The sequence below is a fragment of the Thunnus maccoyii genome, chromosome 2 (genome assembly GCF_910596095.1).
Source record: "Thunnus maccoyii chromosome 2, fThuMac1.1, whole genome shotgun sequence".
Lineage (NCBI taxonomy): Eukaryota > Metazoa > Chordata > Actinopteri > Scombriformes > Scombridae > Thunnus > Thunnus maccoyii.
The window spans coordinates 9509355-9522483 of NC_056534.1; the positions used below are offsets into that span (position 1 = coordinate 9509355).

Sequence of the window (13129 nt, forward strand, 5' to 3'; positions counted from 1 at the left end):
TCTCTTCATGATGTCCTTAAAAACAATGTGTGCCAGTTTTCATTACTACTTGACACTTCTGCAGACAACTAAAATTACAAGCTTTATAAGTGGGATTTTAAGGCAAGGTAAGGAAACATATTGGGATGCAAAGAGACAAGCTGCCTAGCTAATAAGCAATTAAAGGCCCTGAAAACAGATCAATGAGCACAATCAGCTCCTTACTTAGAGAGACTGAATCCTTCAATCCACAAGAATTTCCACCAAAGATGGAACAGTTTTGGTTATTTAATATATCAGATTCCTCTATTTTTTGTGCTCTTCTCACTGGTTTGCAGTGGGCAGGCCTCTGTTGGACATATACCTTTATGCACCAATCATAATTAAGCAACATTTGAAGCTAAATGTGATGACAGTTGTGGGGTTGTGTGCTTCAGACCACACCCACACAGTCCTGATGAAACAGATTAACAGAATTGTTGGGTAAAAACTCTTAATTTCTGATTAATAAATAATAACTAAGGATGTTTTTTTTCAAACTTTAGCTTTCATTGTTGCTTATTTAGTCATAAAAGTGTGGTGTTATGAAGCAATGCTCACATTTTGAAACCGCATTTTCAGGGGTTTTGATGGTAATTTTAACTACATACATGTAAGCGAAAGTAGACCTGGAGTCCTTGAAAAGCTCCGAAGCTCAACAATTCAAGCCTCGCCATGTACATTCTGCACCGAGAGAGCAGGCTACAGTTGTGAGGGGGTTGAGGCCATTGTTCGGGTAAAGTGAGACAAATGAGACCCTGGAGAGCACTACTTAGCCACTCATAAAGGTCAGATATGGAGCCACACCAATGGATGCTAATCCTGACCCCGGGGACTGTGTGCACATGCGCCTGTGGATGCAATTGTTTCACAGGCCTGTGACATTTAAACCTGAATAAGCGTACAATCCTGTGTTGCAGAACAGTGTGTACGTGCTCGTATGCCTATTTGGCTGGAAAGCAGCGAGCTTTAGAGCCCACAGAGTTTTAATTAGAAATGGCCTTGGGGGTAATTAAAACATCAGAAGCATTTTTTAAAATTTAGACAACACCAAATGGTTGCTACTGTAAATATTCTCTTCATTTGTATTATGATGTTCCTGGATACATGTTTAAAGCTTCCCAAAAATGCTTTTTATAAAATGAACAGCAAATTTCAGTAACCTTCCTGTGCAGTAAATTATTTAAAAAAAAACAGTCATCTTAAAAATTTCCTATGTATCAGTAGGAAATTATGTTTTGATTACATCGACTATTTAAATGTAAGAATCTCACCTGACAGCAGAGACATCATTAAGATGCTGCCACTGTGTGATATCATTATGAGGCATCACTTTACATTAGCCATTATGTAGGCTAGTCACAGTCTAATTGGCATTGTTGGCATTGTACTAATAACACACTGGCATGCTGAAAACATTCAATCCTTCCCCCTTGTGTCGGAGCTATAAGCTTGTCAGCGGGTCACACTGATTGGGGCACCTGAGAGCCGGTGGCGACGCAATTTGTGAGTTTTAGCTGAATATGGTGGAGATAACGACTGGCGGGTCACAGCAACAGTTCAGCCCACGTGTAATGAGCAGAGAGGAATTCACAATTCAGTTAATGTGTATGTGTGTGTTGTGTGTATACGTGACAGAGAGATAAAGAACTGTATAGATTCTGTTTTGTAGTGCTTACACAGTATGCCGTCACTGTGTCTGAGACTCTGGTTATATTGTACCGATTTTACTTTAGAGAAAACAGATTTTCCTTCATTTAAACATTCAGTTTTGATGTGTCTACCCCAAAATCTATAAAGGCATGTTCTCCTGGTAATCTCATCAATAGAAACCCATCAAACTCCAGAGACATTTGGATAAAACGCACAGTGGATTCACAGGAAACACACAATAATTCTACAGAAATATGACCACATACTCTGGTTTAAACCTGTAAACTGAACTGATATAAATCTCATGCAAGATGTGCATATACTTAATAAACAAAAAATGCATCTCTCATATTTGGTCATTTCTACTTCACATTGTTTTGTTTTTTTTAATTTCTGTCTAAGAAGGAAACTGTCCAGTTATGTTCTCGAGTTCACAAAAATTTGATTAACAATGTAAGTTTACACAACATGAAACATTGAGAGATTACAACTATAAAATAAAAATAAACTAAATGAAGACCAATAGAGCTTTTTTCTGTTATGCTAAGAAATACATTAAAAATCACTACATGATATTATATTGTTGTAGGATACATCATGTATGAAATTATAAAGGTGTGTAATCTGTAAATATTGCTAATGATATGAAATCTTACTGTTTTTTTAATCACAAACATCTTTAAAACATTTATAAAATAAATGGTAATTTTTAACTAAGACAATGGATATTACTTTTATCAAAGATTCAGTGATAAATTAACAATTAGTGAACAAAAAACTCATACATGCCTCTACAAAATGAGGGATAAACCCCATCTTGTGGCGAAGAAAAGAACTGCCAGTTCATGTACGGTGGTGGGAGGTAAAAACACTGTCAAACAAGACATTTCACTGCATGATGTGAAATGCAGAACCCCTACAAATGTAAAAAAAGACATAATATGTGTTTATTTTATTACATTAATGTAGTTTTGACTCTTCTCCTCTTATATTTACCTCCCATTGTTCCCATCACTGAAGCATAATGTGCCATGAAACGAGTGAAGGATATGTAGCAAAAATAGTCAAACACAAATGTATCTTTAATTCAGGGACTGCTTTAAGAAATAACAATTACAAAAACAGACAGTTACTAAACGTGGCGTACCACTAAACCTGAACAAAACTTTGATTTAACATGTCCAAAAAAAAAAAAAAAAATGACACTGAATTTAAAAATTTAATTTTGCGTTTTAAAAAACTGTTGGCAAAGTTATGATGAGGAATGGTGACATGTACAGTTCATTCAAAAATCACTGCTATTTGAAATGGACACCTCTATGAAGATGGTACCAATGTATCAGATTTCTTTATGAATATAAAAAAATACATTAAATTATATTAGATTCTTGTCTGACTCTTACCAACTTCATTATTTTGCCAAGTTGTGAAAAAAAAAAAAATCATCTTTGCTTTGAACCTTCTGTTTAAAACAAAAGCACAACAATATAAAGCAACTTAAGATCATGTCTTAAAAATGTTTTAATCTAAGTCCAACTGACGATGTGTTTTTACTAAATGTGACCTCTTATTCCCCCTCACCTTCGCCCTTATCAACCTCCTTGTTGTCCTGCGGCGCATTTTTGTCCTTCTCTTCTTCTGCTGTCTTCTCTTCTTCTGCTGTCTTCTCTTCTTGGTTTGCCTCCGCTGCATCAGTTTTCTCTTTCTGCTCAGTTGTGGTCACACTGGTTTTTGGTGTGGTCACATCAGGCTTGGGAATGTCCTCTTTCACCACTTCCTGAACATTGTACTTTCTATACAGTGTATAGTCTTTTACCACACTGATGCAACACACAGCCTTGATGACCTCCACAATGATGGTGAGTTCTGGGTTGGTCAAATCCACTTTGTTTTTAGGGTTCAGCTTCCCGACGAGACCTGCAAAAAGACAAAGACGAAAAGGAAAAGTCAGTTCTCCTTCTGTAGCATTTCAATCAACCGTGAAAGACCTAAATATAAACTGGGTCCGAGACTACCTGCGATAGATTTGATGATTTCGTCTCTCTTGTTGTGGCTGCTGTTTCGGGCCTTGAAAGCAATCTGGTAGGTGCCACAGTTTGGGGTTTTGAACCAAGGCTCCAGGAACGTGGTCAGGTACTTCACCATGTCCTCCTGGAAGGCCTTGCATGTTCCAGTCACCTGAATGAGAAAAAAATATCGATTATTTTAGTTCTTATACTTTTAATATTTATTTAAATTGTAATGAAATGGATCAGATCTGCTTCTAAATGAAGTAAAACTGTTCTGAGAACAACCTCGTTAACACAATGATGTGGTGCTAAATGTTTGTTTAACGGTTATGATTTGGATACGTTCACCACATGTCCAACACATTTATAAATGTCTAATAATGAGTTCATTTTAAAACAACTCTTAATTTGTAACATGCATACAAGCTTATCAAGTTTCATCCATGAAAGCTATTCTGCTCCAATGTCCCTCGACATCTTGTGTCATATTCTTTCTACACTGCATCTGTCAAATCACTTCTACCAGATTAAACACAGTAAGGATTTTAGTTTCTCACCGGCAGCATCCGAAGGATCACTCGGGACTTCTTTTTCTTGGTGGTGTGGAGATCGGACAGGATGTGATGAACCAGCTTGTCAGATTCTAAGAGAAGGAAAAAAAACCCCCCAAATTTTAGCCACAATAATAACAAAAAAAGCAAAAAGTAAAACTCACTGACTATTCTTAGAGTAAAATGTGTACCCAGATTTTGAGTTTTGATGAAGATGACATTGTTTGCCCCGCTGTCCAGAGCCTGGAAGCGTCGCTCTTGTTTAACTCCTGACGCTTGCAGCTGCGCCACTTCCTTCTTCAGTGCTACATCAACATCTTCTTCTTCAGCCTCCTCTTCGTCACTACTGCTCCCGTCATTGTCTTGCAACTGTGAACATAAGAATGACAATGTATAAAGACAAAACTAGGTCTTTAATTAATGTGGATTTTTAAATTAATCATTAAATCCATGAAGTGCCAGAAAATACAGAAAAAAGCCCCAAACAGTTTTTCAGAGTCTGAGGTGACACATCAACAATCGACAGTCCAAAACTCAAACTGAATCAATTCACAAATGTCTTGAATGTAGTTTTATTTCATCTTTATTTAACCGATGATATAAAACAGACAGAATAAGGAAATATGGACATTTAACGTTTTTGCTTCATACTTGGCAAATTATGAATTAGAGCTACATCTAACGATTATCTTCATTATCGATTAATCTGTCTGTTATTTTTATTTAGCTAATTATTAATTTATTAGCTGTTTGGTCTATAAAATTCTAGAAAATGGTAAAATAAATGTTGATCACTGTTTCTCAAAGTTTGAGGTGCAACCTAAAACGTTGTGACCAAACTTTACAACTCAAAGATATTCAGTTTGCTGTTGCATATTTAAGAAGCTGGAATCAGAGAATGTCATCTTTTTTTTTTCTTGAACAACTACTCAAACCGATTAATTGATAATGAAAATAGGTGCTGATTAATTTTCTGTCAATCAACTACTCCATTAATCGAGTAGTTGTTGCAGCTCTCTTGTGAACCAACTAACTGGCTACTCAACTGTTTGTTTCAGCACTGTCTCAGACTTTCACGTTTTTCAGTTAATTCATAATTCCTGGCTCAAGACTATCAGAAAGGTAGCAGCTATTGAGAAAGAAAGCTGCTTTAAGTTTACTTTACACTACAGTATAAAGTTTGAAGTGTAAAGTCATGTCCATTCAACACCGTGCAATAAAACTGTGGCTGCCTCCACTCAATGCACAAAACAAATGTGCAATTAAAAACATAAACTGTGGCAAAATAAGAATAACTAACTCAGGTTTCACTTTCTGCTGCAGTCACAAGGTGCAGTTCACTTGTTCAACCTGCACAGAAACTTGGAAACTAGAGCAACATAATCAAGGCCTAGTCTGCGGTTTGCGAACCCATTTGCAGATCTCATATGACCTCTGATCCTACAAATTTTTAAAGCACTCACCTTCTCGGGCCCATAGAGCTTGTCTGCGTATTCATTGAGCAGATTGAAGGCCTCCGCGGTGCATTTCCTCTCGTTCATGTTGCATGTGATGAGGATCCCCTGCATTCCCACCTCCAGCTCCCGGGAGCCCTTCCACCGCTTGTTGTGGTGGCCGGCATACCGCTTCTTGTTCCGTTTCCTCGAATCGTTTTGCACGGCTGACATATTATCAAATATGCTTCTAAAGACAATTATACAACCCAAAAACTCGTATTTGATCTCACTAGCAGCAGGCTACCGTCTTGTTTTGGTTCCTCCCCCTCGGCGTTATTAGCCGTTAGCTCAACAGTTTGGGGCAAACAGAAGCTTTCCGACACTTTAAAGCTACAGCGACTGCAGTATAAAACGTCTGAGGAGTTCACAAAAACATACAACCTGTCCGTCGAAACATGCGTTCAACTTCAAACTGTATCTGTAGAATGAAACGACACCTCATTCAGTCACAACCAGTCAAGGTAGCACGTTTTTTGGTTGTCCTGTACGGCGTGTGAGGAGGGACAAAACAGTGACAGTGTCGCGAAACACAACTATTGACCAGTGTTTTGACCAAGTCCTATTATTTAATGATTTTATTGAATGGATTATCATTCATTATTATTGTTATTGTTATTGTTATTGTTATTGTTATTGTTATTATTATTATAGGCTCTCAATATATAAATGATTTATGGTACAATAGGTATGTATGGAAGCCGAGAAAGGTCGTGCTTGCAATTATTTTTTTAATGCTGTTATCTCGAGATCACAAGTTAACTTATCTTGTTATCTCGAAAAAACAAAAGGCCGATTCCTTGAGATAACAAGATCATTTATCACGAGATTTATCACGGGTGGAGCTCATTCTCATTTGTTGATTCCTGTCTTCTCCTCTCTCCACCTCTCCCTCACATGGATAGCTCAAATATTCAGATCAAGCACAAGAAGCCTTTAGGGGGCTCCTAAGGACATGGGTTCAAATCTGTCACATGTTGGGTTCTTATTCTCTCTCTCTCTCATTTTCATGAGAAAAAGAAATAATTAACTCATAATCTCGAGATAACGGCATTAAAATAAATAAATAATTGCAAGCATGGCTGTTTTCAACTTCCGTAGCTATGTATTGAAATCTAATTGAAATTCAATATATTGACTCCTGGAGTGTAAAGATATTTAGTATATGTTTTTTAAATATTTATATACACGTATGTACTTATTTTTAAAAATCTTTTGTATAGTTACTGTAGCTTTGCTGTTATTTCTTGAGGAATGCATAATCAATGTTCCTACTAGAAATTGTACCTTAAGGTCTAAATATTTGTACTTTTAAAAACAAATATTACTGACATAGATAACTGACTGTTTATGTCGTAAACTTTAAATGGAGTCAATGCTCAAACCAAGAACAAAATGAAAACATTGAAAACACAAAGTAAATTATGAGTAAAAATCAGTTTATTTATAAAGATCCACTCAAACATGTTTTCAGACATATAAAAATATTCTGCTTTGAATATGTCTCATATTCGTTTTCCTCCAAAAAGTTTAATTAGCTAGTTAAAAATTGCTAAAATTACATCTTCTTCCCCATAACTCAGTATCTCTGAATATACAAATATTCATAGATTTCAAACGTTTAAGTCCTACGTCACTGAACTGGGTTGGCTTCCAAACTAGTTGTGATGTCACAAAATCACACTTGTATGTAAACTCATATTTAAGATGAGTAGAGAGAAACTTTTCTCCTTCAGCAGATGAAGGTGAAAAGAGCCTTTAACTGTCAAACTCTGCACAGTGAAACTCATCCACGTTAAGTAAAAATAATGAAAACACATTTTTGAGAGGAGGGGGACTTGAAACATTTTATTTGCTCTCCAAATCTCATTTCCAAAATAGTATATTTACTGTACAGCACACAGCTCATTTTTGCATAATTATTAGTATTCATTCTAGATGAATATATTGGCTATTTTTTTCAAAAATTAAATAGTTAATGACAACAATTATTATTACTGAATTCATTATCAAGTATTTCGTTTGCAATAAATAAAAGCAAACAATTGGCTTTATGACATTTTAACTTGAAGACTCAACATTAATTTTTCAAAATGAAATCAATTAATTAGGCGTTTACGTGTCAAAAGAAAAACAGGCAAACAGTAGCAGCAGAAAAAAAAACCTATCCTCATCTCCAATAAAATCTGTTCAGAGTTTTTTCTTTTTTCCTGCATAAAATACATTAATGCAGGAACGTCTTTGTGAGAACTGACCACAGTTTGCATTCAAGGTGTCTCAAAGTTTATGTGACTGAGGTAGAACGGAGCAGATACAGCTTACAGCTCTTAATAGCTCTTTCTTAATGATGACCCCTGAGGTGGACGGCAGCTGAGAGTTGAGTTGATGTGACACAGTGAGACAGAGGACCTGACAGCAGGAGAAGCCACTGAACTGCTCTTCATCAGCGCAGACTCCCACTTAAAGAACTCGCATCCCTTCTGGATCCTGCCGCTGCTCGACCGGCGGACCGCACAGCAATAAAACCCTCTGCCCTGGTTCGGACCACCGTTGGACACAACCTGCCGCTTTGCACGGCGGCCACACGCACACAACGGGGAGGTGATCTTCCCTCCTCCTCCTCCTCTCACTGTCACAGGAACGAAGGATCGATTGGTAGATGAGGAGAGCGTGTTGGTTGACAAAGAGGAAAGAACATTCTTGGAGAAATTAAGAGAACCACGTGAGGAGGGAGCCTGTTTTGCTGAGTCAGTGTAGATGCTGAAGGATGACTTTGGAGTCTTTGTGTGTTGTGTGATGGTTGCTCTGGGTCTGACAAATGAGGTATTAGGGGTGGAAGTTTTCTCTGGGGCAAAGGGCTTCAGCCTGAACATAGAGGGTGTGTTTATTTTAGAGTTTTCATGTGACACATGTGGCTTCTCTTGGCGCAGCAGAGGGGTTTTCGCTCTTGATTTTTGCAGATTGGATTTGGAGCTCCAAGTAACAGTTTTAGGCACAGCAAAGTAAGCTTCCGGCTCTGAGATCCTTGAATGAGTCATCTTATTAAACTGACCAGAGACGTTAATGTGGGATCTTACCCTTTTTGTAGTGTCAGACATTGTGGATGACTCACTGGTCTCCATCCTTTGAGTTTTAGTTTCCCTTAATGTGACCTGACCCGCTGGTGAATATGAATTATCAGGCTCTTCCGACACATAACACCTGCCGTCAACATCTGATACGTACTCTAATTCTCTATCCGTTTCGATGCTGGCATCGTCACCCACCAACACCACATCGTCATATGAACCACACCTGTCCTCGGTTTCCACTATAAGTTCTGCGCCTTCCTCGTCCTTCACAAGTCCCGCTGTTCTTGAGGTCTGGTTTTGCTGAGGCGGGTGGGAGAGGCCGCCAATAGTAGTAGAACACATAAGAAGCCTGTTGTTGTTGTTGTTGTGTGGTGAAGGACAGATGCTCATAACTGAAGAGGAAATATTAGTGACAACCTTTGCTGTAACTGACCTCCTACTGATGCTGCTGATGCGTCCCCATAGTGGTGTCGTTGTACCATTCAGCAGCGTCTTTGGTGAGACCAGGCTTTGAACAGATTCTTGAACTGACCTTGAGGTGTCCTCTGTGTTTAAAAGTCTTGTATTGCTCTTTGTACATAATTTTATCTGACCAGCTTTGACAGGAATCTTGGATGATGAGGGTTTATTTGTGGTACTCGTGTTTTCCTCTTTATCCGTGTTGGGGTTTTCTGTCTTGTGTGCAGGACAGGTTGAGTTTCCAAACATGGGTTTGACCGTTGATGGGGTCTATGAGAAGAAGACAACATGAGGGATATAATCAGTAACGCACAAAATATCAGTGTGTGTTTAATTATCTTGCTTCCTTCACTCCAAGTCTCAAGATTTATTTCACATTTTACGCTGCATCAAGTACAAAAGTCTAAAAACTGGAGCAGATAAAAAGGCAGGAAGATAAACAACCCAGTTATATATTTGTTTATTTATATAAGAAAACTTTACAGCACATTTAAAAATTCTACATCTTGAGTCTTTCTGAAGCAAATAAGCTTCATCCATGAAGACACCCATTCAGTCATCATCCATAACAGGTTTTGCTTGGGGAGGCTGAAGGGGAACCGGGGATTTAGGGGTCGGGATGCGTCGTTGGACGGCCACTCACCCTGTCCAGGCTCCTCGTGATCTTCATCACACACCCATCCCTCATCATCCGTGCTGCCAGCTGAGCTGTATTTCTGGCATCATCCACACCTGAGGAAAGATGGACAACAGGAAACATATGAAAAAAGAAAAAGGGAATTAAGTTGTGGGTATTTTATATGTAGAATTTTCAGGAACAAAGCAAAAGCAAAACTTTAGCTTTTTTTGTACCAGAATGTTCTCTCCCAGAAAACTGTATCCCAAGATCTTGTAGTGCCCCATTCAGGCCTTTTGGTTTTCTGTTGTAAAACAGCTGTAGAGAAAAAAGGTTTTATCACAACATGAGAAATCTTGATTTGAACAAGGACAGAAAATGTAATCAGTGGCTGTTGGTCAGAAAAAATAAGAAATCTGAGCGCATGACTTTTGGCTGTGGTAACGAAAGATGAGTATCTACTATGTTTGAAAGTGGAACAGGAGCCGCCTAGTGGGCAGCTTTTGGTTAGCAGAACTGGTGCTGCAGGAAGAACTGATGAACAAACTAAACTATTAATAGTAGTAAGTAATTGATAAATTAATCAGTTACAAAACTAACTGTTAGAAACAGCCATAAAAATAAGGGGGGAAGCATTAAAGAGAGCAGAGGTTGAAAGACAAAATGACTGAGCATCCACTTACCCTGTATGTGCTCCTCAGATCTATCCAGCTGTTGAGAACATCAGGTTTATGGATCTGCTTACGTTTACACTCGTACTGCAAACAAACTCCAAGATCCCAGTCTGATACGCAACGTAGATGGAGGCACATTAAAATGAACAATGTGTTTCAACTCAATTTGTCCATTTAATATCTCAAAATTGTAAAAACTCAAATATGTTGTCTTGTTGATGTTGCCCTACCATTACATATTTGTATTTACAAATCCAAAAATTATTCAGTGTTTTTGTACAAAATTTGTAATGTTTGAAGATAAAAGTGTATTTTTTTGTTGATTTTAAGTGTCATCTTGCCTCCAACACAGAAAAAAACCTCCTTAATTGAGGCAGTGATTGATTGCGATGAGGCTTACTGGGGTTTATCACCAACAATATATGCTAACTCTGACCTTGGAGAGTCGTAAACACATACAAATGACTTTTACCTGACCATGTGAGGAAGGTACACAGTTTTTGAGAGGGTGAAGGTGCAGAACATCTCTGTTGTCTGTTGGGGAAGACCACACCCATCTGAAGCTGCAGGTTTTGCAGCCAGCGGCTGAAGCGAGAAAGACAGATCTGGAGGGGGATCCCTGCCTCAACTTGCATCTGTAAGACAGGGAAATAAAGCTGTCAGATGTATTTTAAAACAATCAACAGTAAAAAGCACCAGGAGGTACATTGGTATCTTTGTAATTGTGTGTTTATTCCTTTGTACAGACACCTGTGTAATCCCTGTCAGCTCAGTGCAGAACTCGGACAGAACGGGGCGCTCTTGAGGTTGAACATATGTGTGAAACTCAGACTCGACCTCCCCTGTGGACGTGTTCAACAGAACAGCAGGAAACTCAACTGCACAAGAGGAGGAAAGGAGAGAAGGACAGGTGTAAGGTTTGGTGAGGAGGAGTGGTCCTCAAATTAAATTAGGGCTGTAACTAACCATTATTTTCATCATCGATTAAATTGTTGATTATTTAATTTTTTTTTTTTTTTTTTAAATTGGTTGTTTGGTCCATAAAATGTCAGAAATGATGAAAAATGCTGATCACTGTTTCCCAAAGTCCAAGATGACGTCCTCAAATGTCTTGTTTTGTTCACAGTTAGAATCAGAATCAGGTTTATTGCCAAGTAGTTTTACACATAATAGCTTTGGTGTCAGTCCACAACAGTTCACAACCCAAAGATATTTATTTTACTGTCATAGAAGACTAAATAAACCAGAAATGATTCACATTTTAGAAGCTAGAATTAGAGAATTTGGACATTTTTTTTCTTAAAAAAATGACTCAAAATAATTAATCAATTATCAAAATAGTTGGCGATTATTTTTATAGTTGGCAACTAATCGATAGATCAGCTAATCGTTGCAGCTCTAAATTAAATATCACATTTAAAAAAAAAAATGGTGTCTTGAGTTATATAGTTTCAAAGTCATTCCTCAGAAACTTACTAATTTCTTGGCTGTAGTTGTTTTTCTCTCTCCAGCAAGTGGACTCAAAATCAATCACAATCAGGTAGGAAAATATTTGATCTGAAAAACAAACAAACAAACAAACAAACAGTATTATATAATGTCACAAATAATCCAATGTAAGATGTAATGCCAGTGGGATCTAGTGTAGGCCTAAACATGCTCTTTCTGTAGACACATTATCAAATTAAATCAATCAATTTCAAACTTACTTGACACCACTGCTTTCTTTAGTCCTGTGGAGGACTGACTGCGCTGCCTCAACAGTCCGAGCTCTCTGTGCAGAGAGAGATTGAAGAGTCTTTATCATGTACAGTAAATCTAAAACCAACTAAATTCGTGATGTTTTGCAAGAGCTTAGCTGTAAGTTAGTAAAATACAGCACTACTACATCTTATTGAATAAAATGTTTAGGAGAACAAGCATTGTTGGCCAATTTAAACACAAATAGTTCAAGTTTTAAAACGATATTCAAACGCTGAACCTAACACAAATGTTTAAACTAGTTATTTAAATATCCAAGGCTAACCAAAACGTTTCTTCGTCTTTCCAGTTTATTTGTGTTAGCTGTTCAGCCAACAGGCTAGTAACGGATAGTTTATGTTACTTACTTGGCCAGTTTTTTTGTAGCCATAAGTGTTCCTTAAATTCAGAGCACCGAGGATTTTTGTTGCAATCTTTACAGAAAAAAAGTGAAACTATTAGCGGGTCCTGCTTGTATATTGATTTAAAAACGCAGTAATAATCGCGCTGCTTTTTTTAAATGCGCATCCATTATTCTAGTCTCGATTGGTTATGACTGCAAGTCAGCGAAATCAACTGCAGAAAGTTAGTCGATCGTGTAAAGCGTACGAAGTTTATCGAAAAAGAACGAACTGCTTTTCCGGTTTTGCCGTGCGATATCAAAATAAAACCATGAAGTTCTGGTCTTAACGCCGCGTATGAAAAAATAAGGCTACATACCGACATGGAGTCAGTTTGATCTGGATAGTGTGATTGTTTTCAGACGAAATACCGTCGAATATCGCAATTTTAACTGCACAGCATGAACCGACTGAAAGACCTGACAATTATTTTAAAGGTACGAA

At 37.7% G+C, this 13129-nt stretch overlaps 2 protein-coding genes across 2 annotated transcripts; both read right to left on the reverse strand.

The window, feature by feature from the left end:
- Positions 1-2732: 2732 nt before the first annotated feature.
- thumpd1 (THUMP domain containing 1) lies at positions 2733-6236 on the reverse strand. Its single transcript, XM_042426114.1, has 5 exons — positions 5695-6236; positions 4423-4600; positions 4238-4323; positions 3687-3849; positions 2733-3588 (listed from the first exon to the last, which is right to left on the reverse strand). Exons 1-5 carry the CDS (start codon positions 5896-5898, stop codon positions 3239-3241), a joined length of 981 nt encoding a protein of 326 aa, XP_042282048.1. The 5' UTR covers positions 5899-6236; the 3' UTR covers positions 2733-3238.
- Positions 6237-7559: 1323 nt separating this feature from the next.
- eri2 (ERI1 exoribonuclease family member 2) lies at positions 7560-12870 on the reverse strand. The gene is made up of 9 exons (XM_042426100.1): positions 12653-12870; positions 12254-12318; positions 12021-12101; positions 11295-11422; positions 11017-11179; positions 10554-10654; positions 10107-10188; positions 9898-9986; positions 7560-9524 (listed from the first exon to the last, which is right to left on the reverse strand). Exons 1-9 carry the CDS (start codon positions 12673-12675, stop codon positions 8052-8054), a joined length of 2205 nt encoding a protein of 734 aa, XP_042282034.1. The 5' UTR covers positions 12676-12870; the 3' UTR covers positions 7560-8051.
- Between the last annotated feature and the right edge of the window lie 259 nt (positions 12871-13129).

Excerpts from the sequence above, each read along its gene's own strand:
- thumpd1 (XM_042426114.1), bottom strand. The coding sequence starts at position 5,898 with ATGTCAGCCGTGCAAAACGATTCGAGGAAACGGAACAAGAAGCGGTAT. Across the intron at positions 4,601-5,694 it reads AGCTCTATGGGCCCGAGAAG|TTGCAAGACAATGACGGGAG; the intron begins GTGAGTGCTTTA and ends TTATGTTCACAG. Across the intron at positions 3,589-3,686 it reads AATCATCAAATCTATCGCAG|GTCTCGTCGGGAAGCTGAAC; the intron begins GTAGTCTCGGAC and ends GTCTTTTTGCAG.
- eri2 (XM_042426100.1), bottom strand. The coding sequence starts at position 12,675 with ATGGCTACAAAAAAACTGGCCAA. Across the intron at positions 11,423-12,020 it reads CAACTACAGCCAAGAAATTA|TTGAGTTTCCTGCTGTTCTG; the intron begins GTAAGTTTCTGA and ends CCTCTTGTGCAG. Across the intron at positions 10,189-10,553 it reads ATCTGAGGAGCACATACAGG|CTGTTTTACAACAGAAAACC; the intron begins GTAAGTGGATGC and ends TTTTCTCTACAG.